This window comes from Capra hircus, chromosome 7, assembly GCF_001704415.2.
Source record: "Capra hircus breed San Clemente chromosome 7, ASM170441v1, whole genome shotgun sequence".
Lineage (NCBI taxonomy): Eukaryota > Metazoa > Chordata > Mammalia > Artiodactyla > Bovidae > Capra > Capra hircus.
Genome location: NC_030814.1, coordinates 85,059,897 through 85,086,771, shown reverse-complemented (window position 1 = coordinate 85,086,771; position 26,875 = coordinate 85,059,897). Strand labels below are relative to the sequence as shown.

General features: G+C 38.8%; 1 protein-coding gene across 1 annotated transcript in view; it reads left to right on the top strand.

Annotated features, from left to right (window-relative positions):
• The window catches only part of FBN2 (fibrillin 2), a 226,314-nt gene that overhangs the window by 38,280 nt on the left and 161,159 nt on the right, over positions 1-26,875 (top strand). The window contains exon 6 of the mRNA XM_018050706.1: positions 23,428-23,625. Within this exon, the coding sequence (XP_017906195.1) occupies positions 23,428-23,625 (198 nt within the window). The remainder of the gene's footprint in view (positions 1-23,427; positions 23,626-26,875) is intronic.

Sequence of the window (26,875 nt, the reverse complement as noted above, 5' to 3'; positions counted from 1 at the left end):
GATAAATGCTTTGAAAGAAACAGTGTTTTCTGGATTACAGAAATTTCAATAATTGTGTAAGAAATTCCACACTGAAGAGATACCATTTAATCGGAGAGCTTGGATTAGTCAGGGTGGTCTAAGTCACGCTACCGGAACAACTATGAAGTCTCTGGTTTGTTTACTTAATGTCAAGTGAGTGAAAGTCGCTCAGTTGTGTCTGACTCTTTGCGACCCTGTGGATTATACAGTCCATGGAATTCTCTAGGCCAGAATACTGGAGTGGGTAGCCTTTCCCCTCTCCAGGGGATCTTCTCAACCCAGGGATGGAACCCAGGTCTCCTCATTGCAGATGGATTCTTTAACAACTGAGCCACAAGGAAAGCCCTGTTTACTTAATAAACAAAGGTTAATTTCCCTTCACACTATATAACCAGGTGTCCAGCATAAGGTGTCAGGGAACTTTGTTCATCGTGTTTTCTCAGGGAGTCAGAATCAAAGAGACTCTGTTGCAACATATTTCTCCATGGTTGCCAAAGCAATGAAGGAGATGACTTGCACACTGACTCTTAAAGGCTTTTGCCCGGAAATGACGTATGTCTTCATATGATTGGCCAGAACAGGTCACATGGCATGGCTGGGCCTAATTTTTAAAAATACAGGTTTATGTAGTTTTCTATGTGCCAGAAAAGAGAAAAAATGGATTTTGATGATCAGTACTAATGACTTGCACAGACCTCAAGGATGAACAGGAACTAGCCATTTTAAGAACTGAAGGAATAAAGTTCTCGGAAAAGGAGATCGCATTGGAAAAAGCCCCGAGATGAGAAAGAGGTGAGTGTTTTGAAGACAAAAGAACAGTGTAACCTGCAGTTTTGTGAACAATAATTTTTATATGATTAAATGTTGATTAGGAGAGCCATTGTTTTGAATAATCATCTGTCATCTATTAAAAAATACTAATGTAGTAATAGTGACCAATTATTTTGACAGGAAATATTTTTCCTAATTATGTATCATTAACTTTTTCATTCATTTTCTGTAGGGTTATCTTGGGATTGTGAAAGGTTTTCCTACTGTATTCCATTTACTTACTTTAGGTGTACAGTTGTATGGAATAGAAAGTCATGATATGCTGATTTTCCTTTAGAAGACTTGCATTTAATGTTAAGTGTTCTGGGTTTATAAGAACAACTGTATTTTTCTTTTCTGTTATTTGACTTGTCTCAAATACTCCTCAGAAGAGAAGTCTTAAGGATTAAAATTGTAGGGTAAAAGAATATAGAGCAGATAACATAACATTCTCACCCTAAAGTTATTTTCATATGTATTTTCATATAGTGAGATATGTCTGATCTCTTGCAGTTAAATAAATCCTGAGCTATACCTCTAAGTAAATTCTCTGCTTAAAGGATGTTTGATTTAGTCCTGGAAAATGGGACAAAATTCTGTCTGATCACTCAGCTAGTTAGGAATGCTCTGTTCTTAATTAAGTGGTCTTTTTAAGTGTAATACTAAGGATAATTTTTAAAGTCTGGAATGTAACAAAAGACATTTCAGGAAGTCTTTCATGTGCATACCGCCAAATGAAAAGAAAACTTTTAAAAAATTGTGTCAGATCACTTCTTGCTCTTTCTTTTGTTAAAAAAAGAATATGACTTTACAGGTAAATTGAAATCCCCTTTGTTCTTTTTATTTCTGCTTCTCCTGCTTTTCCAGAGATAATCACTATCATGAAGTTATAGTACATTCACCTCATTCATTTTATACATTTACTACATTTAGTGTTTCCATAAACTATATATAGATATATAATTGTTTTATACTTTTCATGAACATAAGTGCTATCAGTCTCTATGTATTTTCTAACTTATTTTTATTCAACATTGTTTTTGAGGTCTTTCCATTAATACATACAGAACTAGCTTATTCATTTAAACTACTCTGCAATATTCCATTGCATAACTATAAAGCAATTTACTTATTCTTTCACTGATAAGCATTTTCTTTCTCATTTTTCCTAATAATAAATGCTATGATGAACTTCTAATAAAGTGTTTCCTTGTGCATATATACAAGAGTTTCTCTTGACTAAGATTTTAGTTTTAACTAATTCTCTTTTACTGATTTGTTCTCTTATAATTTTTGCTTCAAAGTATCTAGAATGTTAGTCACCCTGTCCTGTCTGAAACTTTACAGCACCATGGACTGTAGCCCACTAGACTCTGTTTATGGAACTATCCAGGCAAAAATACTGGAGTGGGTTGTCATTCCCTTCTCCAGAGGATCCTCAATCTAGAGATTGAAACTGGGTCTCCTGCACTGCAGGCAGATTCTTTACCATCTGAGCTACCATCTAATATGTAGCCATATTAAAATATTAATATTCTGTATCTGTTTCATGCTTGAGTATAGTAACTTTAAAGGACCTAGAATACATGCATAGAGAGACTATGAACAAGAATGAACGTGCTCAAGTTTAGATAATATAACGGCATGAAAAAAAACTGTAATTATATGAAAATATTTTTAAAATTGAGTGAAATTTTACATTAACAATTATTTTTTCTCACATGCCTCTACCTTACCCATTCCATATGCAGTTCAATTTCTGGGAGTATATTAGACAGCCCAATCACTCACAGGCTTCTATCACATATGTGGTGGAAAATGTTACCTCATAGCAGCCAAACCATACCCAGCAGAAAATGCTGTTAAGTTGCCTCTATTGGCAGCCAGATTCATCTGATTTATGAAAAGAATTATATTATTGAAGAGAAGTACTATATACTTGAAAAATTTTCCAGCTATTATCAGTTAAGACAGAATGGTTTAAAAACCATTGATTTGTTCAAAGTATTATAAAGATTCCTGATGTTTTTCCCCCAGGCAACTAATTTTTCAATGCTTGGGATACATTTATGGGTTCAGAGTCATTATATTTCCTGTATGCCACAGGCTTGCCTGTTGAGAGTTGTTCATTAAAATGTTAACAGAGTTAGTGAAAATCCAGAACTTGGGAACAGGTGGACTTTAAGCTTTCCTAAGGCTGTAGCCCCAAAGTAACAGTTTGCTTGGAGACTATTGTGAGTCTCTTCCAAGATAAGGTAAAGTGTCAGCTGGTTTCAGGTAGTTTTTTCCAAAAGGCTGGATCTCATTTTCAGCTGATACTCTTTCTCTCCGTGACTTGTTAGATGTTATTTTCATGACGTGCTTTTTGTTCATGTCAACCCTACAGTGCAGACCATCTAATTTCTTGTTCATATCTTTTACAAACCTCTTAGGTGGTCCCACATCTTGGGCACGTTAGTGTAAATTAGGTGAGAGCAGGTTTTCACATTCTAATGATTATGAAGACTCTTTACTAAAACAAGTATGTATACCTCTTAAGAGTTAAGCATCATTTAAATATCTTAATTATTAGCATTTGCAGATGGCATGGGAAAGATTCAAAATTGAAACTCCAGGGCATATAATTAATATATCAATGTTCTAAAATTCTAATCAGAACACAGATATTCTTGCAAAGAATGATAGCTACCTATGAACTTCACATCCTACCTACAAGAGTCCAAATGGAAAAAATTATGTGGAGTCTTAAACTTTAATTAACATTTTTAACTTTAATATTTTCACAATATATAGGGTGCTACCTAAAATAGAGGTCTTAACTGTAAAACATGAAAACCAAATTTGACTCATTGATTTAAAAATAATAAATTGAATGTCATGGAAAGGGTAGATCTAGAATCTATAAGCAGTCTGGAGGGGCAAACTTGGAGAAGAGGTAAGAGCCAGGGGAAGCTAATAGCAGAAAAATCAGCTGAGGTCTTCATTGGCTAAGTATCCTCTTCTGTCCTCTTGCTATTGAGACAGATTTCTGAATATATGCCTTTGTATCATTTCTTCCACCAAAACTCACACAGTGGAGCTTTCTCTTAAATGGAAAATAGGTTTGGATGGAGAACAAGGCAAATATGTTCACATTTTCTCTGCATAGCTCATCATATCTTTTGGCCATGATTTTCATGAACTGTATAAATCTGTTTTTGTTGAGAGTCCAGCTTCAGAATAAAACAATATTGAACACGGTATTATAGCAGTCCTGTGGTATTCAAACATGAGGAATTAAAATAGAGGCGTTTCTGTTAAGCAGTTTAGTTGCCCTTAAAATGTATCATTGATTAAGGAAACCCTGTGGGGTTTATTACTTTGTCTCTGTATTATGACCAGCATTCTGTAATGACCAAGGAATTAGGAAAACTTGCTTACTGAGTAGATATCTGATGAGCACAATGCTTATATTATATACCAAAAAAAGATAACATGAAAAATATGAGTATATTTAAAGGTACTGGAGGAAGATGTTTCTCTAGTAGGAAATTTCAAGTTTGATTTATTTTACTAATTAGTGACAGAAGATATAAATAGACAATATAAAATAAGACGAATAATCCTCTAATTTTTGAAGTCAGTCAGAGACAACATACTTAACCTAGGGAAACATCTGCTTGAAAATTTAAAAATTTAACTTAAGTGTCAGGATGTTTTTCTATATCTGGAATGTTAGTGAAGTTTTTACACATGTGGACATTGAACTGGGGTTTGCTTTGATGTTCATTGTGAGGCAGTTAGAGCCTCTCCCATAAGCTCAGATGCTGACATTCCCATTGTCTTCTGTGCCATGAGTCTTCTGTGCCATGAGGCCCTCTACTGAGGGCCTGCCCTTGGTGGCACGAGGCATAGTCTCCTGTCCAGGAGTCTGAAGATAGAAATAGATAATCTGAAAACCAGATAATGTCATGGCTAATCACAAATTGATGATGGTGCTTTTGTTGCCAGGCTGGAGAGGTAGTGCTGGAATAAAGGCTAGAAGTCATGAATCAGAAGGGGTGCTTCCTTTCACAGACCACATTAATGGATAAACATTGTGCTTTTATATCTGTCCATTGTACTTTCTGGCGAGGTAAAAAGGGAGGTTTTTTTTTTTTTCCACCAAGTAAAAATTATGTGGGTCTGGTATTTCTCTTTGCAAAATAATTTATTTCTGGCTGCACAGTATTAATTTTCAGGCTGTGAAACCTGGCTTTGATTCGAAACAGATCTTTGGGAAAGAAGGAGCTTGAATAATAGAGAAAATAACTCCGTAAGGAAGTATATTATTTCTTGGAAGGATCTTGCTATCCATTCAAGTGGTTTCTTCCAGCTTTCACATCCAGGAAAATTGTCTCCATATATAATTATGAGGAACAAAGCTATGGTGAACTAGATGGAGGCTTTTCTCACTCCCTCATCCTTCACCTTGCAACCTCACTGTAATGGCTGTGATGAAATAAAAGCATAGGAAAGTATGCTATAAAATAGAGAATGCCCTAAAATTGTTTATTAATAGCCACAATAGCCTCAGTCGTGCCACCAGCAGCTGAGCGTTCATTAACAGCCAGACACTGTGTTAACCCTGGTCTGCACTGCAGGCAGATTCTTTACCAACTGAGCTACAAGGAAAGCCCAAGCTCTAAGTAAAGTTCTTGTTTTATACTCATTTTACAGATAAGGAAACTGAGTTACAAAGCCTCACTCAAGGCCATGGTTGAGTAGTTTGTGAAGCATAGATGATGGGTGTGAATCCAGAATTGTCTGACTACAATGCTGTGCTCTTAATAATCGTGCAAAGTGCTTCTATCTGCATATAATACTGGAGCCCCAAACAATGACAGTCTACCTGTGAAGATTTCAAGGTGGAAGATAAACTGCTTGAAAAATCTCATTACTGTGTGGAATAATTGTATATACCTTTTTGTATGTATACCTAATTGTATATAGCTCGTTATCATGAGTCGCTTTAAGAAGAAATCTTAAGAAAGTGAATCCTGTGACTGTCACCTGTTTTTTTCCCCTAGTTCAGCCACTTACTGTCTTTGTGATCTTGGGCAAGTTACCTAACTTCACTGTGCCTCAGTTTTCTCATCCCTCAAATGGGCATAATAATAGTGCTTAAGTCATGGTTTTGTTTTAATGGTCAGAAAAGTAAAAAAGAAATATGTAGTGTATTTACAGTAGTGGTATATTACTCTGTCTCTACACATACCACAATTTACATGTCTATTTCCTTGCATTGCCGACAAAATCTTACACAAGACTACGGGTGTGTGTGTATTAGTTGTTCAGTCATGACCGACTCTTTGCGACCCCATGGAGTGCACCCCTCCAGGCTCCTCTGTCCATGGAACTCTCCAGGCAAGAACACTGGAGTGGGTTGCCATTTCCTTCTCCAGGAATATGGTACTATATGCTTTCTCTCACTAATTATGGAATGTCAGATTTTAGGCTTTAAAAGAATAGATGTGATGTTCGATATATAGAAGAACAATGCAAGGAAACAGAAGAATCTCTGAATTATGATCACTTACAAATATTTTCAATATTATTAGCAATTTAGGCAATAGTTTGGCAGCTGCTAAGAAAACTTGAATGCTGCAAGCATGTCATAAGTTTCTGAAGTTCTTCGTGATATTTATGATAGTAGTGATGTCATCTGGAGGAAAGCCAGTTACACAAAAGATACCATTTTATTTAATCTATTCCAGGCAGCCATGTTTGAGGATACGAGGGACTCATCTGCTGATAAAGTTAGATAAGTGTTTGCCAAAGTTCATTTCATCCCACACTAATCTTGAGGAATGCTATTGAATGAAAATATTTTATGAGTAAGTAAATTTTGAACACTGCCTATGATAGCCTCCTCTTGGCAGTTAATAACGCACATAAGTACATTGAGGGCTCCTGAAAGTCATGGATTTTTCACCCTCACATGCACACACGCACACTCTTCCTTTTTTTTTTAAACTCAAATATGTTTGATCACAGGATCCTTTTTTTGACATAATACTCAATACTCTGTGGAACTGGTGTTCCATTGACCACATCTTGGGAATTACTGAGTTAGAACATATTTCTGGATCTCAACTCAGTGTATTTTGTCATGTAAAGCCCTTGACACCCCAGACTCCATCAGCTGGTAGCCTCTAATTTGATCTTGATTACTACAGGAGAATGACTCAGGAGGCTCAAGCTGTTCCATCAAATCCTTTTGATTTAGGGCCAGTTGCTGAAACTCTCTGGACTTTATTTTCTGATCTCTTCATCACATGGTCAGATAATCTCTAAGGGTGTTCCATCTTTAAAAGTTGTTACTGAAAATAATTGAAATTTAAATAATGCTATATAGTTCTCAACATGCTTTTCTATGCCTCCTCTAGAATGGCCTGGAAACCTAGTGGGAACCTGGCAGCAAAGCACACCACCTACCTGGCAGTGCAGATTAGTTTGGAAGTAGACAGAGCAGTGAGTTTTGCCTTCTGTAGATAGTGTTTCTGGCTTCTCGGGCACTTGGCCGGCATTGTCTACAGTTCCAGTACTGCAGCCCCCCTCAGTATTGAAGCAATGGCTCTTCATAATTCACCTACTCAGGGAGTAGAAGCTAAGCTGCTGGTATGACTTGCAGTCAGCTGGATCAGCATGCCATAGAGTGCCTGCTGAAAGAGAATTTCCGTAGCTGAGGAGTACTTGCTTACTGGGAGTAGTGGAAATTCTGAATCCAGTTGGACACGCAGCCATCTGAGACGTGGTGGATCCTTTGGGAGGCGTATCGAAGTGGCCATTGAATTTGATAAACTGGACTTCATTTGTTAGCTGAATAAAGGGGTTACCGTCTTGAAACCAGGGAAAGAATAAATGTATTCAGTAAAGAGTATTTAATGCAGAGTAAGAAATGTTAAACAGACACAAGACACTGCCCCCAGTGATGATGCCACTGTGAGATAGCAGATTGTGGTGGTTTAACAACATGGGTGTGGGAGTTGTATACATTTGTCATTTAAATTCTGGCTTTGTTATGTGCCATTTTGGGACTCTGGGCAATTTTATTTTTATTTAACTTACCTAAGCCTACTCTTGGGGCTTCCCAGGTTGCTCAGTGGGTAAAGAATCCACTTGCAATGCAGGAGATGCAGGTTTGATCCTGGGGTTGAGATCCCCTGGAGGAGGGCATGGGAACCCATTCAGATACTCGTGCCTGGGAAATCCCATGGAGTCTGGAAGGCTATAGTCCAAGGGGTCGCAAAGAGTCGGACACAGAAGTGACTGAGAGCACGCAGGCCTACCATCATCTGTATAGAAAAGCTATTCATGCCATCCAAATAGAGTTATTGTATCAGTTCAGTTCAGTCGCTGAGTCGTCTCCGACTCTTTGCGACCACATGAATCGCAGCACGCCAGGCCTCCCTGTCCATCACCAACTCCTGGAGTTCACTCAGACTCACATCCATCGAGTCGGTGATGCCATCCAGCCATCTCATCCTCTGTTCTCCCCTTCTCCTTCTGCCCCCAATCCCTCCCAGCATCAGAGTATTTTCCAATGAGTCAACTCTTCGCATGAGGTGGCCAAAGTACTGGAGCTTCAGCTTTAGCATCATTCCCTCCAAAGAACACCCAGGGCTGATCTACTTCAGAATGGACTGGTTGGATCTCCTTGCAGTCCAAGGGACTCTCAGGAGTCTTCTCCAACACCACAGTTCAAAAGCATCAATTCTTCGGCGCTCAGCTTTCTTCACAGTCCAACTCTCACATCCATACTTGACCACTGGAAAAACCATAGCCTTGACTAGACAGACCTTTGTTGGCAAAGTAATGTCTCTGCTTTTGAATATGCTATCTAGGTTGGTCATAACTTTTCTTCCAAGGAGTAAGCGTCTTTTAATTTCATGGATGCGGTCACCATCTGCAGTGATCTTGGAGCCCCCAAAATAAAGTCTGACACTGTTTCCACTGTTTTCCCATCTATTCCCCATGAAGTGATGGGACCGGATGCCATGATCTTCATTTTCTGAATGTTGACCTTTAAGCCAACTTTTTCACTCTCCTCTTTCACTTTCATCAAGAGGCTTTTTAGTTCCTCTTTACTTTCTGCCATAAGGGTGGTGTCATCTGCATATCTGAGGTGATTGATACTTCTCCCGGCAATCTTGATTCCAGCTTGTGCTTCTTCCAGCCCAGTGTTTCTCATGATGTACTCTGCATATACGTTAAATAAGCAGGGTGACAATATACAGCCTTGATGTACTCCTTTTCTGTTTGGAACCATGTCCAGTTCTAACTGTTGCTTCCTGACCTGCATATAGGTCATAACAATAAAATTACTGTATAGATACTTTTTTTGTATCTATTGTAAAGATAACTTTAAACGTTGCACTGCACAAACTTCGTTTTAGACACTGAAAAAGGATAGGGATGCTTTATAGCTTCAAACATAACCTCTTAAAGAACTCTTGCCCTAACATGAAAGGTTGGCTCCTTTTTTGTTTCCTCGTGGTGCTGGAAGACAGCTACTCCAGTGTACATCAGTGGAACTTTCTGGGATGATGGAAATGTTCTTTGTGCTGCCAGTGTGGTAGCCACTAACCGCATGTGGGTCTTAAGCACTTGACCTGTGGCTAGTGTGACTGAGGAACTCAATGTTTGTTATATTTAATTTAAATTTAAAGTTTAAATTTAGAAAGCCACATGTGGCTAGTGGCTACTGTTTTGGACAGCATGGTTACAGATTATAACAAACCACACTGGTGTAAAATTTATAACTGCTGAAGTTTCTTTCTCTTAAAATACTGTTTCATGTCACAGACAAATTCTACAGTTTAAAAAGTTGATTGTGATCCCTTAAAAAAAATAGCAAGGTATTCTTTCCTGGTGAATATCATCAGTCACATTACTTAGAATTTTTCTGTGCAAAGAAGCCTCCACACTGTGGAAGAAAAAATATTCTTTAGAAATACCATGGGATCTTTCGAATCTCAGTGAAATAATGATGTGCTTATGATCAGGTATTTGATTATCTTAATCAGGGTCCTGTAATACAACAATACCACAGTCTTTGTTTATATGGTACAAAATTGTTAATCCATCTATGGAGGCAAGCTTTTTGATTGTATCCCTACTTATTTATTTATTTATTTATATTTGGTTTTGTTTTGGAGCATAGATATATTTTTCATTAAAATGTACTATTTATGTTAATATGTAGTGGGATTTATAACTTATTTTTAAATGACTACAAATTTTAAAAGTCTCTCAATTTTAACTTATAATGCAATAGTGTTGATAGATATAACCCCCAGAGTAAAGGCTTTTGGGGAAACTCAATAATTTAAGGATCCTGAAAACCAAAGAAGTTTGAGAGCTGCGGACCAAAGGCATTCTTAGGTGGATTTTTCTGTTAATTGCTGCAGAAATTGTTAATTTCTTGAATGACTTGGAGTAGATTTTTTTGTTTACTTGCTCTGTCAAATATGAAAAGATCCCTCTTATAACTTTAAGCTTTTCTTGTTTTTCTGAAACTTTGCTCTTAATATTTCATTGTAGTTTTACTGTATAAATCTCATATCTTAATGAATTGTAATTTTTAACCTTATATAATACTTTTTTGGACTCAGTGATTGCTTTCTGTACTTGAATTCCATTCTATTTGATATTATTACTACTTCTGTTTTATATCATTTATATTTTCCCTGATTTTTCTCTGTCTTGTTTTCTACTCTTCTTGTCATTTCGTTTTGATGGTTTTCTTATAGACAGAATAGAGCTAAGTTTTGTTACTCTAATCAGATCTACAAATGTCTTTTTCTTTGATTAAAAACTACTTATGTTTGTGTTTATTGTTATTTCAGTATATTTGGTTTATTCTCATTATTTTACTTTATGTATAAAAATCATTATATTCTGTAGTTTTTCTTTTCCCCTTCGCCTACCATTTTTGGCTAATCACTTACATTTCACGCCTCTCCTTCCGCTACTCTTCTTTCTTAATTAAGAAATTCTTTGAAGTGAAATGTTAGTTGCTCAATCATGTCTGACTCTTTGCAACTCCATGGACTGTAGCCTGACAGGCTCCTCGGTCCATGGGATTCTTCCAGGCAAGAATACTGGAGTGAGGAGCCGTTCTCTTCTCCAGGGAATCTTCCCAACCCAGGCACCAAACCCGGGTCTCCTACATTGTAGGCGGGTTCATTACAATTTGAGTCACCAGGGTAGCCCTAAGAAGTTCTGTATTCTTCATTAAATTAATGATTACCATTGTATGGAAACCTCTTCTCTTCTCTTACACCTGTTCAGCAGGATAGAAATTAAATAATGCCTATTCCTCTCATTCCTAGACATTTTACTTTTTCGCATCTCCCAGTCTGAAGTTGAGATCTTAGAAGTAAATTTTTTCCAAGTCCTCATTATGGCAAGTATCTCCGCTATTCTTCAGTCCCTGACATTACCGTTTTAGGCTACTGTCTTAGCACGTAGGCTCTTTTGTTTCAAGAATCCTTTATCAAAAATTATAAATTAATAACCTGTAAATAGTTTTTCACTGTATTTTAAATCTCGACACTACAAATGAGAAAACTAATTCTAGGCTATTCTGTTTTCATTGTAGATAGCCTGTTCTTTCTTTCTGGAAATGGAAAGATTCTTTTCTTTCTGGTCTTAAGGTTCTACTCTCTAGAGATCTCATGGGGCTCTTTTTTCAAAAATATATCTTTTCCCCATTATTCTTGTCTAGGACATTCTGGTCTTCAGTCTCTAACAAGTCTCACCTTTTACGTATTAACTTCTCACGAATTTTGCTCTGTGTTGCAAGCTGTTTCTTCCATCTGATCTTCTAGACAACTAATTTAGCTTGAAGCAGTGACCATTTGTTTTTCTGTTGAGTTTGAATATTGAAAGGCTTTACTTTCTTAAGCCAAAAAAAAAATATGACTTTAGTCTTTTAATATGTGTTTGTCTATTCATGAAACAAATCCCCTTAGTACCTAGGCTAGTCAGGCTCCCTGGGTTTCTCTAGCAGTTACAAACTTGCCATCTTTGTAAGATATGGTCTTTTTAAATTTTACTGAGCTGGTATAGTAGTACTGTGACTTTCCTGCTGAGTGGTCACAGGGGCATCTTTTGCCCTTGAGCCTCTCCTGGTGCTTATGTGTGAGGAACAGGTATACGGCTCCAACCAGAGAGCCAGAAATGAGTCATTTCACTAGTCTAGGCCACCACTCGTGCTAGGCCACCCCTGCCAGGAGGACCTGGTGACTGCCTGCTGTCCTTCATGTGGCAAGTCACAAAGGCAGGGCCTCCCCCTTTGCAAGTCAAGTAGAGCCAATGATAGATGCTACCTGTGTCTTTTTAGAAGTCCTAATGACCTATGGTAGTTTTTGCTGTTCAATATTTCCTTAAAACTCCGCAAAAGCTAAAACCCCAGTTAAAGGATCACATGGTATTTACTGTCTTCTCAGGAGAAATCCCAGCCCCACCCTGCTAGTTAGAGGTTATATCGGAAGTTCTATGTCAGGACCGGATCACAGAGAAGGGCCTTTGTTTTCCAGCCATATAGTGTGTCATGTTTCCAGGTAAAAGCTGTGGTTTACGAGGTTTGGTTGACTCAATATATATATGTAGCTGCCTGTGTGACTCAGGAGGAGATGATTTAGGCAGAAATATCAGGAAGAAAGCAATAGCATGCATATTATTGCATATTTCATTTTATACACCGCTGCTTTAATCCAGTCTTGTGATCTCATTGTGTTTGATTCAAGGAATGTATAAGGTCCATTCAGACATTGGTTTCCGCTGACTGTTTCTGACTTCATTGATAATGGGTAAATATTTTGTGAGCCTGTATTACTTTTCCCTGAAATTATTCAGGCTTACTTAATTATATAATAGGTTTTTCTTAGATACCATAAAGTTGGTTCTTTATTGATTTGACTTGCACATTATCCATCTTGTGTGTGAAACATTTATGTCTGTGGGTCCCTGGTATTTTCATCTTTTTAAGTTTTTTCCTTCAGAAGTGACAGTATCTGTCTGGTTAAATAATCTTACTAGTTTATAATCTTAGGCAATTTCTGTCATCCTTAAAGTAAGTTCATTGGTTTTGCTCTTGGGAGAGTGCACTTTAAGTTCATAGGCAGTGAGTTTTAGGACTACATCTCTGATGGCCTTCCTCCTTATGAAATGTGACATCAAAGATAGCAGTTTTGTTTGCGTTGCTGGCCAGCACCTAATTGTCTTTCCTGTCTCTTCATTCTTCAAGCGCCCTTTGATGCCAGCAGTAGCCTTGTGAAAGACCAGAGGAGGGTGAAAGGGGCTCTTATTTGCTGAGTCCACGTTCTGTTGAAATATTAAGCAACAGTATTATGTTAGAAACAAAATGCAATACAACTGTGGTAATCAAAGTAATTACTCATCTCTTTGCAGAAGCAGGGTCTTTAATGTTTTCGAGCATTTCTCCCTAACGTAATCTGGCTAGATGGAGACTCATCTTTGGGAAAAATCAGAAACAAAGCAAGACTGGACCTTGTTCGTTGGGAATTAGGAGATTGTACTTGGGCTGGGAGGAGGCATTTGTGGAACTGTGACAGTATTCACTTAAATGGTAAAGGAGCTTGTTCTGTTAGGAGATAGCAAAGTTACCAAAAGTTGAGACTGAATATTCTGTGTCTTGGGGCTTAGCACATGCAGCAGGTGTGAGATAGGTGGCCAAGTCTAGGGTCACTTCACCCTCTATCAGCTCTTTGATTCTCCGCATATTACTTAGTGTATGATTTTTAGTTTTTTCATGGGTAAAAATGACACACACTTTTTTTAGCACTTCAAAATAAGTTGAGATAGTTTATAGAAAGAGTCATAATAAAGTGCCTAACTTAAAGACTTTATTAGCTTCTCTTGCTTGTTAATACATAGGGACAATGAGTTGCCCTGTCAGAGATACCATTTTTCACTCATTGAATGAACACACACCATTTGCTTCTATTCAGTGTTGGAAGGAGTGGACTACTGTTGAGAGTATATATTGGTTACCACTTATTCAGAGAACAATTCTGTAATATTTTTCAAACTGGCTAGTTGAGCCAACAATTCCAGTGCTAGGAATCTGCCTTATAGAAAACCTGTCAAGCTATGTAGTAAAGACCCATGCAGCATTCTGTGCCTTTGTGGGCAGTTGTGAACAACATAAATATCCATCCCAAAGAAGGTGGGCCGTGTGGAAAGGGGATGTTCCAGTGCCCTCCGTGGTGACTCTGTTTATTAAAAAAGACTCAAGGTTTTTTTTTTATTATTTTGGTGTTAAAAACTCAAGTTTGTTTTATTTAAAAATGATTTCAAAGTCATGGTTATTTTAGGAATTTTTTGAAAATGTTTAATTGTGTAGAACCATAACGTGAAATTTATTATTATGACCATTTTTAAATGTACAGTTGCATGGCATTAAAGTGATTCACAGTGTTATGCAGCTATCATCACCATTCATCCACAAAACTGAAACTCTGAACCCATTAAACACTAATTCCCCACCTACCCCCCAACCCCTGACAAGCCCTGTTCTACTTTCTGTATCTATGAATGTGGTTATATTCATAGACACAGATGTTTTATACAAGTGGAATCATTCAGTGTTTTTTTCCTTTAGTAACTGGCCTCTTTTACTCAGAATAACGTCCTTAAGGTTCATCCATGTTGTAGCATATGTCAGAATGTCTTTCTGTTTAAAGGCTGAATAGTGTTCCATTGTATGCATTTTGTTTATTCATTCAGCATTCAGCAGTCAGTGGACACGTAGGTTGTGTCCGCCTCTTAGCTATTGTGAATGATGCTGTTGGATACATGAATGTCCAAATATCGCTTCAGATTCTTGCTTTCAGTTCTTTAGGGTATATTCCTTGAACTTGTAAATTTAGCTTATAAATACCACTCATCTAGTAATGAGTCTAGCAGATTTTAGTAGTCACTCTAAGAGGCCTTTAAATAGTATTTGGTTCCATTTTCATATGTTGTTAATGGAACACCTCCCTACCTTTTAAACTACTGTAATATATTGAATACACCTACTATCTCCCTTAAGTACTTAAATTATACCCCTTTCAAATAGCTCTCATAAACTTAATTAAAATTTGAATGTCTAAATACTCAAACAAATTTACAAAAATCTAAGGTTCACTTAAATGATCCAGTTCTGTATGTAAGCATAGTCACATTTTAACATGAAAAATCACAACTCTAAATAAGTTACCTAATTATTAATTTTAAATTGTGCTTACAGGGCAATCTAATAGAGTGAACCAGACGCCATTAAACGTTGATTAGTTGCTAAGTCGTGTCTAACTCTTCTGCAACCCCATGGACTGTAACCTGCCAGGTTCTTCTGTCCATGGAATTTTCCAGACAAGAACATTTTGGTATTGGTTTCCATTTCGTGAGCCAGGGATTGAACCCGTGTCTCCTTCTTGGCAGGCGGATTCTTTAACACTGAGCCACCAGGAACTATTGAAAGTGAAAGCGTTAGTCTCTCAGTCGTATGTGACTCTTTGCGACCCCATGGGCTATAACCTGCCAGGTTTCTCTGTCCATGGAATTCTCCAGGCCTGAATACTGGAGTGGATTGCCATGTCCTTCTCCAGGGGATCTTCCCAAGCCAGGGATCGAACCCAAGTCTCCTGCATTGCAGACAGATTCTTTACCACCCAGCCACCAGGGAAGCCCCAGGAAACATTACAGGTGCATACATTTTGCACAGGTTCTTAATTTAATGGCTTTGATTCTCTTCAGCATCTCTCTACTTAAGTCTAAAATTTCCTGAGATTAGCAGTTGTTTGTCCATCGTGGAAGATAATTGCTGTCTCATTTATCTGAGTTAAATATTTAGACCCACCATGAAGTCTGGACTTGGAGACATTCAGGCAAATTTTATTGAGACTAAGGAAACTATTTAATTCGAGGTGTTGCCTTCCCTGCATACTTCAGTTATTTCTGTGATCAGAGATTTCAGCTGGCAGACTGACTAGATAGATTCTCAGTTAGAACCCTAATGGGATGCAGTCAACCTTATTGTCATTGCTGTGTCAACAACTCCATTACTCAAAGGAGGCGGTCATGTCACCAGGATCATTTGGCTTAGGTTTCACACATTCCAGAGATCTGCATTGTACTCACTCCTGTCTGCAGGTCCCACACAGGGTAATTGCTGGATTGCATGTTGCCTTTCTTTGGTTCCTGAGAATGGAAATGCTGCCTTCTTGTTTAAGTTCAAAGACTGTGGAACTTGATGGGAAATCTTACATATTTTCATACACTGTCTGGGATCAGGGAATTCTGTTTACTAAAGTGAGGATGAATGGAGTTTTGAATATCTTTAGGGCATTATTTGACTGCACAACTCCAGGGGACGTCATTTATGTTAGAGTAGTTGTGGGTAGCTTTCCTGAATTATGCAGTGTCCATCTGTGCAGCTGTGGACCATAACTGCATTCTACTGACAGTTAAATAAATAATACAGTTAACTAAATAATACCACTTGGACAGCTGATGTATGGCTATCACTATGACTCATTTCCCTTCTCTTCTGGGGCTTCTTGGGGACACCTCGTCTGTTGACCTTGCTGCTTTCTCTCGCTTGTTATCTACCCATATGTTCCTTTTCTCACTTCGCATCTCATCCAGTGTAGATTCCACAGTCTATAAATGTGTCCTAACACATTTGCTGTTCTGAATCTTTTTCTTCTCTGACAGACAAAACTCTAGTCCTGGATGTACCCTTATCTCTCAGAGAGTTCCTCTGCTGCCCAGAGCTATTGGAAAAAAGTCAAAACACAGACAGATGGAGCCCACTCTAAATTCCACCTTGTTCGTCCACCACAGAGATGTGCCGGGTGTCCCCTGGGCATCCTCTGTGGATTCTTAGGACAGCTCCCTCTCCTGAGAGGTATCTTCGATGTCTGTCTCAGTTAGCCTCCATCATCTGACACTCCAGCCAACCTCTGCCAGAGACCTAGTGTCCACCTCCTCACAAGGAAAGGAAAAGGTATCCAAGAGGTCATGACCCCTTCTCCTCTGCTGTGTAAACAGGCCGGCCTCTCTGTGCAGTCTGCCCTCCCTCCCTTGGGTTACAAGAACAGGATTTTTGTTCTTCTATCTAAGGATAGCTCTTCTGCAAAAATTCTGGTTTTGCTCTCAGCCTGATTCCTTAGGGGTCTCTTACTAGAAATTATTGTCTTTTAGAAATCCTTGTCTCTTCCACAAAACAAACAAAAGAATAAATAAGCAAAAAATGAAAGCAAATTTTTTCCTCTCAATCCCAGATCCCCTGCAGGTCTATGTTTGTCTTTACTCCCCGGAAACCTCTCCAGAGGTTGTCTGGTTGTCCACGTGATGATAATGCTCACCTTTTGTGAGCACTGTTTAGCAGCTCTAATTATACTAAGAGGACTTGAGAAATGGAGCAGAATTCTCAAGTATATTGAATTTAAATAAAATGGTAACATAGGCTATAATAATGATAGAAAACAGAAACTATTAGCAAGGATGTGGAGGAGTTAGAATCTCTTTCATTACTGGTAGGAATGTAAAATCTTGAAGTTATTTTGATAAACAGTTTGACACTTTATTTAAACAATGAAACATATATTCGCCATACAGCCCAGAAAAAGTCCAGTACTTGGTTATCAGATGTAATATATCCATACAGCTGGAGAAGAAAATGGCTACATACTCCAGTTTTATTGCCCCTTGAATTCCATGGACAGAGGCGCCTGGCAGGCTACAGTCCATGGGGTCGCAAAGAGTTGCACATGACTGAGCAACTGATATAATATCCATATAGTGGAATATTATTAAGCAGTAAAAAGAAGTGCTGACTCATGCCACATAGCAAGCATGGATAGTCCTCAAGAACATTATGCTAACTAAAAGAAGTTGGACAGAAAAAAAAAATCACATACTATTTGACTTCATTTCTATGAAATTTTCTAGAAAAGGCAGCTTTATAGTGACAGAAAATCAGTAGTTGACAGGGCTGAGGATGAGCACAAGGAATCATCTTGGGATAATGCAAGTGTTCTAAAATTGGGTTGTGGTGATGGTTGCACAATTCAATAAAATTTATGGAAAATTATTGAATCTTAAATGTAAGGTGGGTGAATATATGCTATGTAAGTTAAACTTAAAGGAATATAATATTTGATGAGTTTGCTAATTGTATCAATTGCTTAATATGAATAAAAGTGGAATTATATTAGAAAATCAAAATAGCAATATTTATGTTTCACAGGATAATTTTTAATAAAATTCTCTTTGTCACATGGTAATGAGGAAAATAACTATTTACAGCTCACTGAGTCCAGCATACCAGTTGTTACGCAGCTTGCTCCATTTTGTCCTTTGTTAATGCACTGCACCTATGACCTTCACTTTGAATGGTTAACATAGTATACAGTAACATTTTACCCACAGTGAAACTATGATGAAATGTATAGCCAGTCATAACATTTAATTAAGTCCTCTCAATATTCTTTGACCATAGTTAAAATGCTAGCAAAGTCTGGGACAGAATGTTTTTAATCTGATCAGGAAATTTAAATCTTTTTTCAATATCTAATATTTGTTCACATTTTGCTTGTTAGTATTTCTGGAATAAGTAGGTTACATTGTAAGTTTGAAAGCAAAATGTAACCAGGTAAGAAGGTAGATTCAGTGCAGTCTTACAGAAGGGAAACACAGGCAAAAGAAATAAGGAATGTTTAACTCTGTTCCTGGAAAGGGGTGTCTGGGGTTGAATAATTAGGACCTTCACCTGGAAAGGTTCTTTGCAGAGGATGTTCTTGTCTAATAGTCCTCTTCTCCAAAAAGAGCTAAGAGGACATAATTTTAAGAAGGTGTTGTAGTTAGAAGAAAAGAATTTTTGACAAGTTGGTTTACTTAAGAATGAAATTATGACTCTATTCAGGCTTCTTTGTGGGAATCCTAAAAGTGTACAGAATGTGAACATAGGTGTATATGAGTGAATCTATCAAAAAGTAAGCGTGTTAGATTTTTGGTGAAGAATGGACTTTTCCCTACTTGTTCAGGACTGGATATAGTTTATCATAAGTCTGATATTTATTTAAAAGGGAAAAATAATGTGTTGTCTGAAAGACAATAGAGTAGGTTTAAAAAATTTACAACCTGGCAACGTGTGATGTGGGGAGGGAGCATGTACAAGGTTGACATATCTACAAGTATAATACAAAGATTGTCTTCTTCAAAAACATGATTTGTAGCCAGCACATCTGTTGTTCTTATGTAAGGGATTAAAATGAGCTATTTTTGTTGAAGTTCAGCTGCAGAGTAACAGAATGTTAAACCAACTCGCTACAAAGGTTACCTATTTTGGATTTTGTTTCCTTTATATTGAACTTTTAAAGTGTTTTTTTCTCTGACAAAGCCTTATTCTTCTTTAAAAAACAGATTTTTATGCGACTTTAAGTTGTATTTTTGTCATGTTACAGGATTCAGATGATATCTAAGTTGTTCTAGTTTAGCATTTTGAATGTTCAATTAGACCCAAGTTTGATCTCCCGCCCCAGGAGCAGTTTTTCATAAAAATGTTACCAACATTATTGACTATTTTTCCATTGAATGTAACTTTGTTTTGTTTTTACAAAAATCTGAAATAAACTTGTTCTGGCTTTCCCCTTCACATAGAATTAGGTTATTTGCATAAAGGCTTATCCAGAAATCCTGAATATCACCTTATATTTCCAAGAGTTAATAAACTGTATGCGTACAACCTTTGTTTAAAGGAGAGGAAAACTTTTTGGCGTATTTTGTTGTAATTCTGTAAATGTTAGTCATTTGACTGGTCAGTCTTTAGAATACTGATGTTTCTGTGATTTCTTGTGTCTTTCAAAGTACAAGCAATAAATTAAAAGCTTATTAATGAACTGTGGTGTTGGAGAAGACTCTTGAGAGTCCCTTCAACTGCAAGGAGGTCCAACCAGTCCATCCTAAAGGAGATCAGTCCTGGGTGTTCATTGGTGGGACTGATGCTAAAGCTGAAACTCCAATACTTTGACCACTTGATACGAAGAGTTGACTCATTGGAAAAGACCCTGATGCTGGGAGGGATTGGGGGCAGGAGGAGAAGGGAACAACAGAGGATGAGATGGCTGCATGGCATCACCGACTTGATGGACCTGAGTTTGAGTGAATTCTAGGAGTTGGTGATGGACAGGGAGGCCTGGCATGCTGCGATTCATGGGGTCACAAAGAGTCGAACACGACTGAGCAACTGAACTGAACTGAATGGTTCAGCTCTGCTTAAAATAATACATATTTATGTATATGTATGCAAAGAGTCAGACACGACTGAGTGACTTTCCTTTCCTTTTCCTTTCCTTTCCTATGTATATATGTACTGATCATCTTATAAGGTCATTATAGCATGGAAAGATAGAAATGCCGAGCTTTCAAGTTGCTTATAGTCTAGATCAGTACTTCTTAAACTGTAAGGTGCCTGTGAATCTCCTAGGTGACTCAGTGGTAAAGAATTTACCTACCAATGTGGGAGACATGGGTTCAATCCCTGGGCCATGAAGATTCTCTGAAAGAGGAAGTGGCAACTCGCTCCGGTATTCTTGCCTGGAGAATCTCCACGGACAGAGGAGCCTGGCAGGCTATCAGTTCATGGGGTGGCAAAGAGTCAGACAAAGCTGAGCGATTAAAACAATAGCAACAGTGGATCTCCTAAATATCTTGGGAAATGCACATTCTAGTTCAGTGAGTCTGGGATAACAGCTGAGTTTATCGCTAACCAGTTCTCGAGTGATGCATGTGTTGCTAGCCCATGAACCGCTTGAGACACAAGGGTCATAATAGACTATCCTTAATATTCACAGAGAAGCGAAAAGCAAAGGAGAAAAGGAAAGATATAAGCATCTGAATGCAGAGTTCCAAAGAATAGCAAGAAGAGATAAGAAAGCCTTCTTCAGCGATCAATACAAAGAAATAGAGGAAAACAATAGAATGGCAAAGACTAGAGATCTCTTCAAGAAAATTAGAGATACGAAGGGAACATTTCATGCACAGATGGGCTCAATAAAGGACAGAAATGGTATGGACCTAACAGAAGCAGAAGATATTAAGAAGAGGTGGCAAGAATACACAGAAGAACTGTACAAGAAAGATCTTCACAACCCAGATAATCACGATGGTGTGATCACTCATCTAGAGCCAGACATCCTGGAATGTGAAGTCAAGTGGGCCTTAGAAAGCATCACTACAAACAAAGCTAGTGGAGGTGATGGAATTCCAGTGGAGCTATTTCAAATCCTGAAAGATGATGCTGTAAAAGTGCTGCACTCAGTAAGCCAGCAAATTTGGAAAACTCAGCAGTGGCCACAGGACTGGAAAAGGTCAGTGTTCATTCCTATTCCAAAGAAAGGCAATGCCAAAGAGTGCTCAAACTACCGCACAATTGCACTCATCTCACACACTAGTAAAGTAATGCTCAAAATTCTCCAAGCCAGGCTTCAGCAATATGTGAACCATGAACTTCCAGATGTTCAAGCTGGTTTTAGAAAAGGCAGAGGAACCAGAATTGCCAACATCCGCTGGATCATCAAAAAAGCAAGAGAGTTCCAGGAAAACATCTACTTCTGCCTTATTGACTATGCCAAAGCCTTTGACTGTGTGGATCACAATAAACTGTGGAAAATTCTGAAAGAGATGGGAATACCAGACCATCTGACCTGCCTCTTGAGAGACCTATATGCAGGTCAGGAAGCAACAGTTAGAACTGGACATGAATCAACAGACTGGTTCCAAATAGGAAAAGGAGTCCGTCAAGGCTGTATATTGTCACCCTGCTTATTTAACTTATTTGCAGAGTACATCATGAGAAATGTTGGGCTGGAAGAAGCACAAGCTGAAATCAAGATTTCTGGGAGAAATATCAATAACCTCAGATATGCAAATGACACCACCCTTATGGCAGAAAGTGAAGAGGAACTAAAAAGCCTCTTGATGAAAGTGAAAGAGGAGAGTGAAAATGTTGGCTTAAAACTCAACATTCAGAAAATGAAGATCATGGCATCTGGTCCCATCACTTCATGGCAAATAGATGGGAAAACAGTGGAAACAGTGTCAGACTTTATGTTTTGGGCTCCAAAATCACTGCAGATGGTGATTGTAGCCATGAAATTAAAAGATGCTGGAAGAAAAGTTATGACCAACCTAGATAGCATATTGAAAAGCAGAGACATTACTTTGCCAACAAAGGTCCTTCTAGTCAAGGCTATGGTTTTCCCAGTGGTCATGTGTGGATGTGAGAGTTGGACTGTGAAGAAAGCTGAGCACCGAAGAATTGATGCTTTTGCACTGTGGTGTTGGCAAAGACTCTTGAGAGTCCTTTGGACTGCAAGGAGATCCAACCAGCCCATTCTGAAGGAGATCAGCCCTGGGATTTCTTTGGAAGGAATGATGCTAAAGCTGAAACTCCAGTCCTTTGGCCACCTCATGCAAAGAGTTGACTCATTGGAAAAGATTCTGATGCTGGGAGGGATTGGGGGCATGAGGAGAAGGGGATGACAGAGGATGAGATGGCTGGATGGCATCACGTACTCGATGGACGTGAGTCTGAGTGAACTCCGGGAGTTGGTGATGGACAGGGAGGCCTGGTGTGCTGAGATTCACGGGGTCGCAAAGAGTAGGACACGACTGAGCGACTGAACTGAATATTCATAGAAGAGCTTGCCTATAGATCATATGTGACATACATTTACTAAAGTTTTTATTATCATGTAAGAGAGCTGGACAATGGTACAAGCATCTTCTAGAAATCAGAGATCATATAATATTAACTTGGGAAGAATCCATGATCATGGGCCTCATTAGTACCATCTTTCTAGGTGAGCTACACAGAGAACTAAACAGACTGATAAGGAAACAGAAACCAAATTGTTAGTACTAAATGCTTATAATCAATCTAGACCGCCTAAATATATATATATATATATATATATATATATATATGCAGTATGGAAAGGTGTGTCTTCTTTGGTTCTGCTTTGATTTTCTGAACTTTTTTCGGGACTTCAGAATATTGACAGGTACAAAGGAGTCCTTAAAGCAGGTGCCATCAGGCCACAGGTGGCGAAACTCAGTGAGTGGAGCGGGCTGGCTGGCTGGGCTGTGGTGTCCTAGAAGGGACTCTTCACCACTGCCATGCAACGTGACAGGCCTAGCATGGCCAGGACATCCAACTTTTTAAGAGAAGCCAGAAATATAAATTTCATGTGAAATTTCCCAATTTACAATGTTGGCTACTCATTTTAAAACATTAGACGGGCCAAGAAAACACATCTGTGTCCCAGACACAGCCCTTGAGCCACCTATTTACAATGTCTAGGACAGAATACATTGAAGTCTTGTAAGGCACTTCTCATTATCGACAAATTCTGAGTTTTCACGATGGAATTTTCTGGCCTTTTGTCATTCAGCATTTTGATCAGAAGAAAGTCTCTTGTTTTATGTATTTGGAGGTGCTGGTTTTGAGATTGGTGTGTGGCTATAAAACCTGTCTCTCTGCCTTCTTTCACATTCCAGATTACAGGACCGGTCCGTGTTTCACTCAGGTCAACAACCAGATGTGCCAGGGGCAGCTTACAGGCATTGTGTGTACGAAGACCCTGTGCTGTGCCACCATTGGACGGGCCTGGGGCCACCCCTGTGAGATGTGTCCAGCCCAGCCTCAGCCCTGCCGACGGGGCTTCATCCCCAACATACGCACTGGAGCTTGCCAAGGTGAGTGAGCCTTCAGCCCGTGTGCACCGAATCACCCACCCAGTTGTCTGGGGTCCTTTCACTGCACTGGGGGGATCTGCCTCGGTGGATGGGAGCCTTTAACCCAAAGCTGTTTCTAAGACGGGCCTTATCATCTCTGACGATGGGGCGCCTGACTACAGATCGCTTATCTTCTGGCCACTTAGCAAATTATTGTTAACTGACAGAGAGGGAGAAGAAAGATATGAAAAATTGGGGGAAATTTAAAAAATATTTAAGATAATCAGAAGATAAGCCATTCCATGTCTTCATCCAGATGGCATTACATGTTCCCTACTACAGCCCCTCAAACTATGCATGTGTAAATACCTGGGGGACACATTTTTTCTATCTTTCCCATATCATTAAAGATATGAGAACCTGAACTCAGGTGACAGGGAAAAAGTGAGCCATCTAAGATTATCAACAGTGTCTTCAGAGACAAAGCAGTAACCCCAACCGTGACTGCAGTTACTTCTGAGCTTATTAATCAGTCGGTTACAAGCTTGTCTCCAGGCAATCTTCCCAACCACATCCTGACGTATATGTATCAGGGCTAGATCTGGGCCCTGAGGATGCTACAACTATCAGCTTTAACCCAAATAGTGGAAATTGTCATATACATATTGAATAATTAATTTTCAGCCACCATGATTCTTAGTCTTCTTAACAACTTCTCTGCTATATGGATTAAGTGCATTTTTAAAGCTTGGAACAAGGTGCTGTAATGAGCTTTTAAGTGGTAGTAGGGTGAAAGGAAAGTGGAAAGTATTTTTGTATTATTCAGAGAAATGATGTTATTCATTATAAGACATGGGCATTAGTTAGACTTTGTTACAATGAAATCATATACAAAGTTAGATGTGAAATCTTTCAAATTGATGTTAGTAACCAGTGTCAACAGCCAAAGATGGAGAAGCTCTATACAGTCAGCAAAAACAAGACTGGGAGCTGACTGTGGCTCAGATCATGAACTCCTTATTGCCAAATTCAGATTGAAATTGAAGAAAGTGGAGAAAACCACTAGACCATTCAGGTATGACTTAAATCAAATCCCTTATGACTATACAGTGGAAGTGAGAAATAGATTTAAGGGACTAGATCTGATAAACAGAGTGCCTGATGAACTATGGACGGAGGTTCATGACATAGTACAGGAGATAGGAATCAAGACCATCCCCAAGAAAAAGAAATGCAAAAAAGCAAAAAGGCTGTCTGAGGAGGCCTTACGAATAGGTGTGAAAAGAAGGGAAGCAAAAAGCAAAGGAGAAAAGGAAAGATATACTCATTTGAATGCAGAGTTCCAAAGAATAGCAAGGAAAGATAAAAAAAACCTTCCTCAGTGATCAATGCAAAGAAATAGAGGAAAACAATAGAATGGCAAAGACTAGAGATCTCTTCAAGAAAATTAGAGATACCAAGGGAACATTTCATGCAAAGATGGGCTCGATAAAGGACAGAAATGGTATGGACCTAACAGAAGCAGAAGATATTAAGAAGAGGTGGCAAGAATACACAGAAGTACTATACAAAAAAGATCTTCACGACCCAGATAACCACGATGTTGTGATCACTCACCTAGAGCCAGACATCCTGGAATGTGAAGTCAAGTAGGCCTTAGGAAGCATCACTATGAACAAAGCTAGTGGAGGTGATGGCATTCCAGTTGAGCTATTTCAAATCCTGGAAGATGATGCTGTGAAAGTGCTGCACTCAATATGCCAGCAAATTTGGAAAACTCAGCAGTGGCCACGTGCATTTTCAATCCAATCCCAAAGAAAGGTGATGCCAAAGAGTGTTCAAACTACTGCACAATTGCACTCATCTCACACGCTAGTAAAGTAATGCTCAAAACTCTCCAGCAATACGTGAACTGTGAAATTCCAGATGTTCAAGCTGGTTTTAGAAAAGGCAGAGGAACCAGAGATCAAATTGCCAACATCTGCTTGATCATCGAAAAAGCAAAAGAGTTCCAGAAAAACATGTATTTCTGCTTTATTGACTATTCTAAAGCCTTTGACTGTGTGGATCACAATAAACTGTGGAAAATTCTGAAAGAGATGGCAATACCAGACCACCTGACCTGCCTCTTGAGAAACCTGTATGCAGGTCAGGAAGCAACAGTTAGAACTGGACATTGAACAACAGACTGGTTCCAAATAGGAAAAGGAGTCCGTCAAGACTGTATATTGTCACCCTGCTTATTTAACTTATATGCAGAGTACATCATGAGAAACGCTGGGCTGGAGGAAGAACAAGCTGGGATCAAGATTGCCAGGAGAAATATCAGTAACCTCAGATATGCAGATGACACCACCCTTATGGCAGAAAGTGAAGAAGAACTAAAGAGCCTCTTGATGAAAGTGAAAGAGGAGAGTGAAAAAGTTGGCTTAAAGCTCAACATTCAGAAAACGAAGATCATGGCATCCGGTCCCATCACTTCATGGTAAATAGATGGGGAAACAGTGGAAATAGTGGCTGACTTTATTTTTCTGGGCTCCAAAATCACTGCAGATGGTGACTGCAGCCATTAAATTAAGACACTTACTCCTTGGAAGGAAAGTTATGATCAACCTAGATAGCATATTAAAAAGCAGAAACATTACTTTGCCAACAAAGGTCCGTCTAGTCAAGGCTATGGTTTTTCCAGTGGTCATGTATGCATGTGAGAGTTGGACTATAAAGAAAGCTGACTCTGAAGAATCGATGCTTTTGAACTGTGGTGTTGAAGAAGACTCTTGAGGGTCCCTTGGACTACAAGGAGATCCAACCAGTCCATCCTAAAGGAGATCAGTCCTTGGTGTTCATTGGAAGGACTGATGTTGAAGCTGAAACTCCAATACTTTGGCCACCTGATGCGAAGAGCTGACTCATTTGAAAAGACCCTGATGCTGGGAGGGATTGGGGGCAGGAGGAGAAGGGGACGACAGAGGATGAGATGGTTGGATGGCATCACTGACTCAGTGTACATGGGTTTGGGTGGACTCCGGGAGTTGGTGATGGACAGGGAAGCCTGATGTGCTGTGGTTCATGGGGTCGCAAAGAGTTGGATACGACTGAGTGACTGAACTGAACTGAACTGAACCAGTGTCAGAGGTGGAGAGGTTGTTTATCCAGCCTATGTAAATGGTATATTGTGGAAAGCCAGGCCAAATGAGAATTGGTAGATTCAGGAGCCTGGACGTAACCTCAGTCCATCGAATTATAAAATCTGAGTGCTCTGCATAATTTG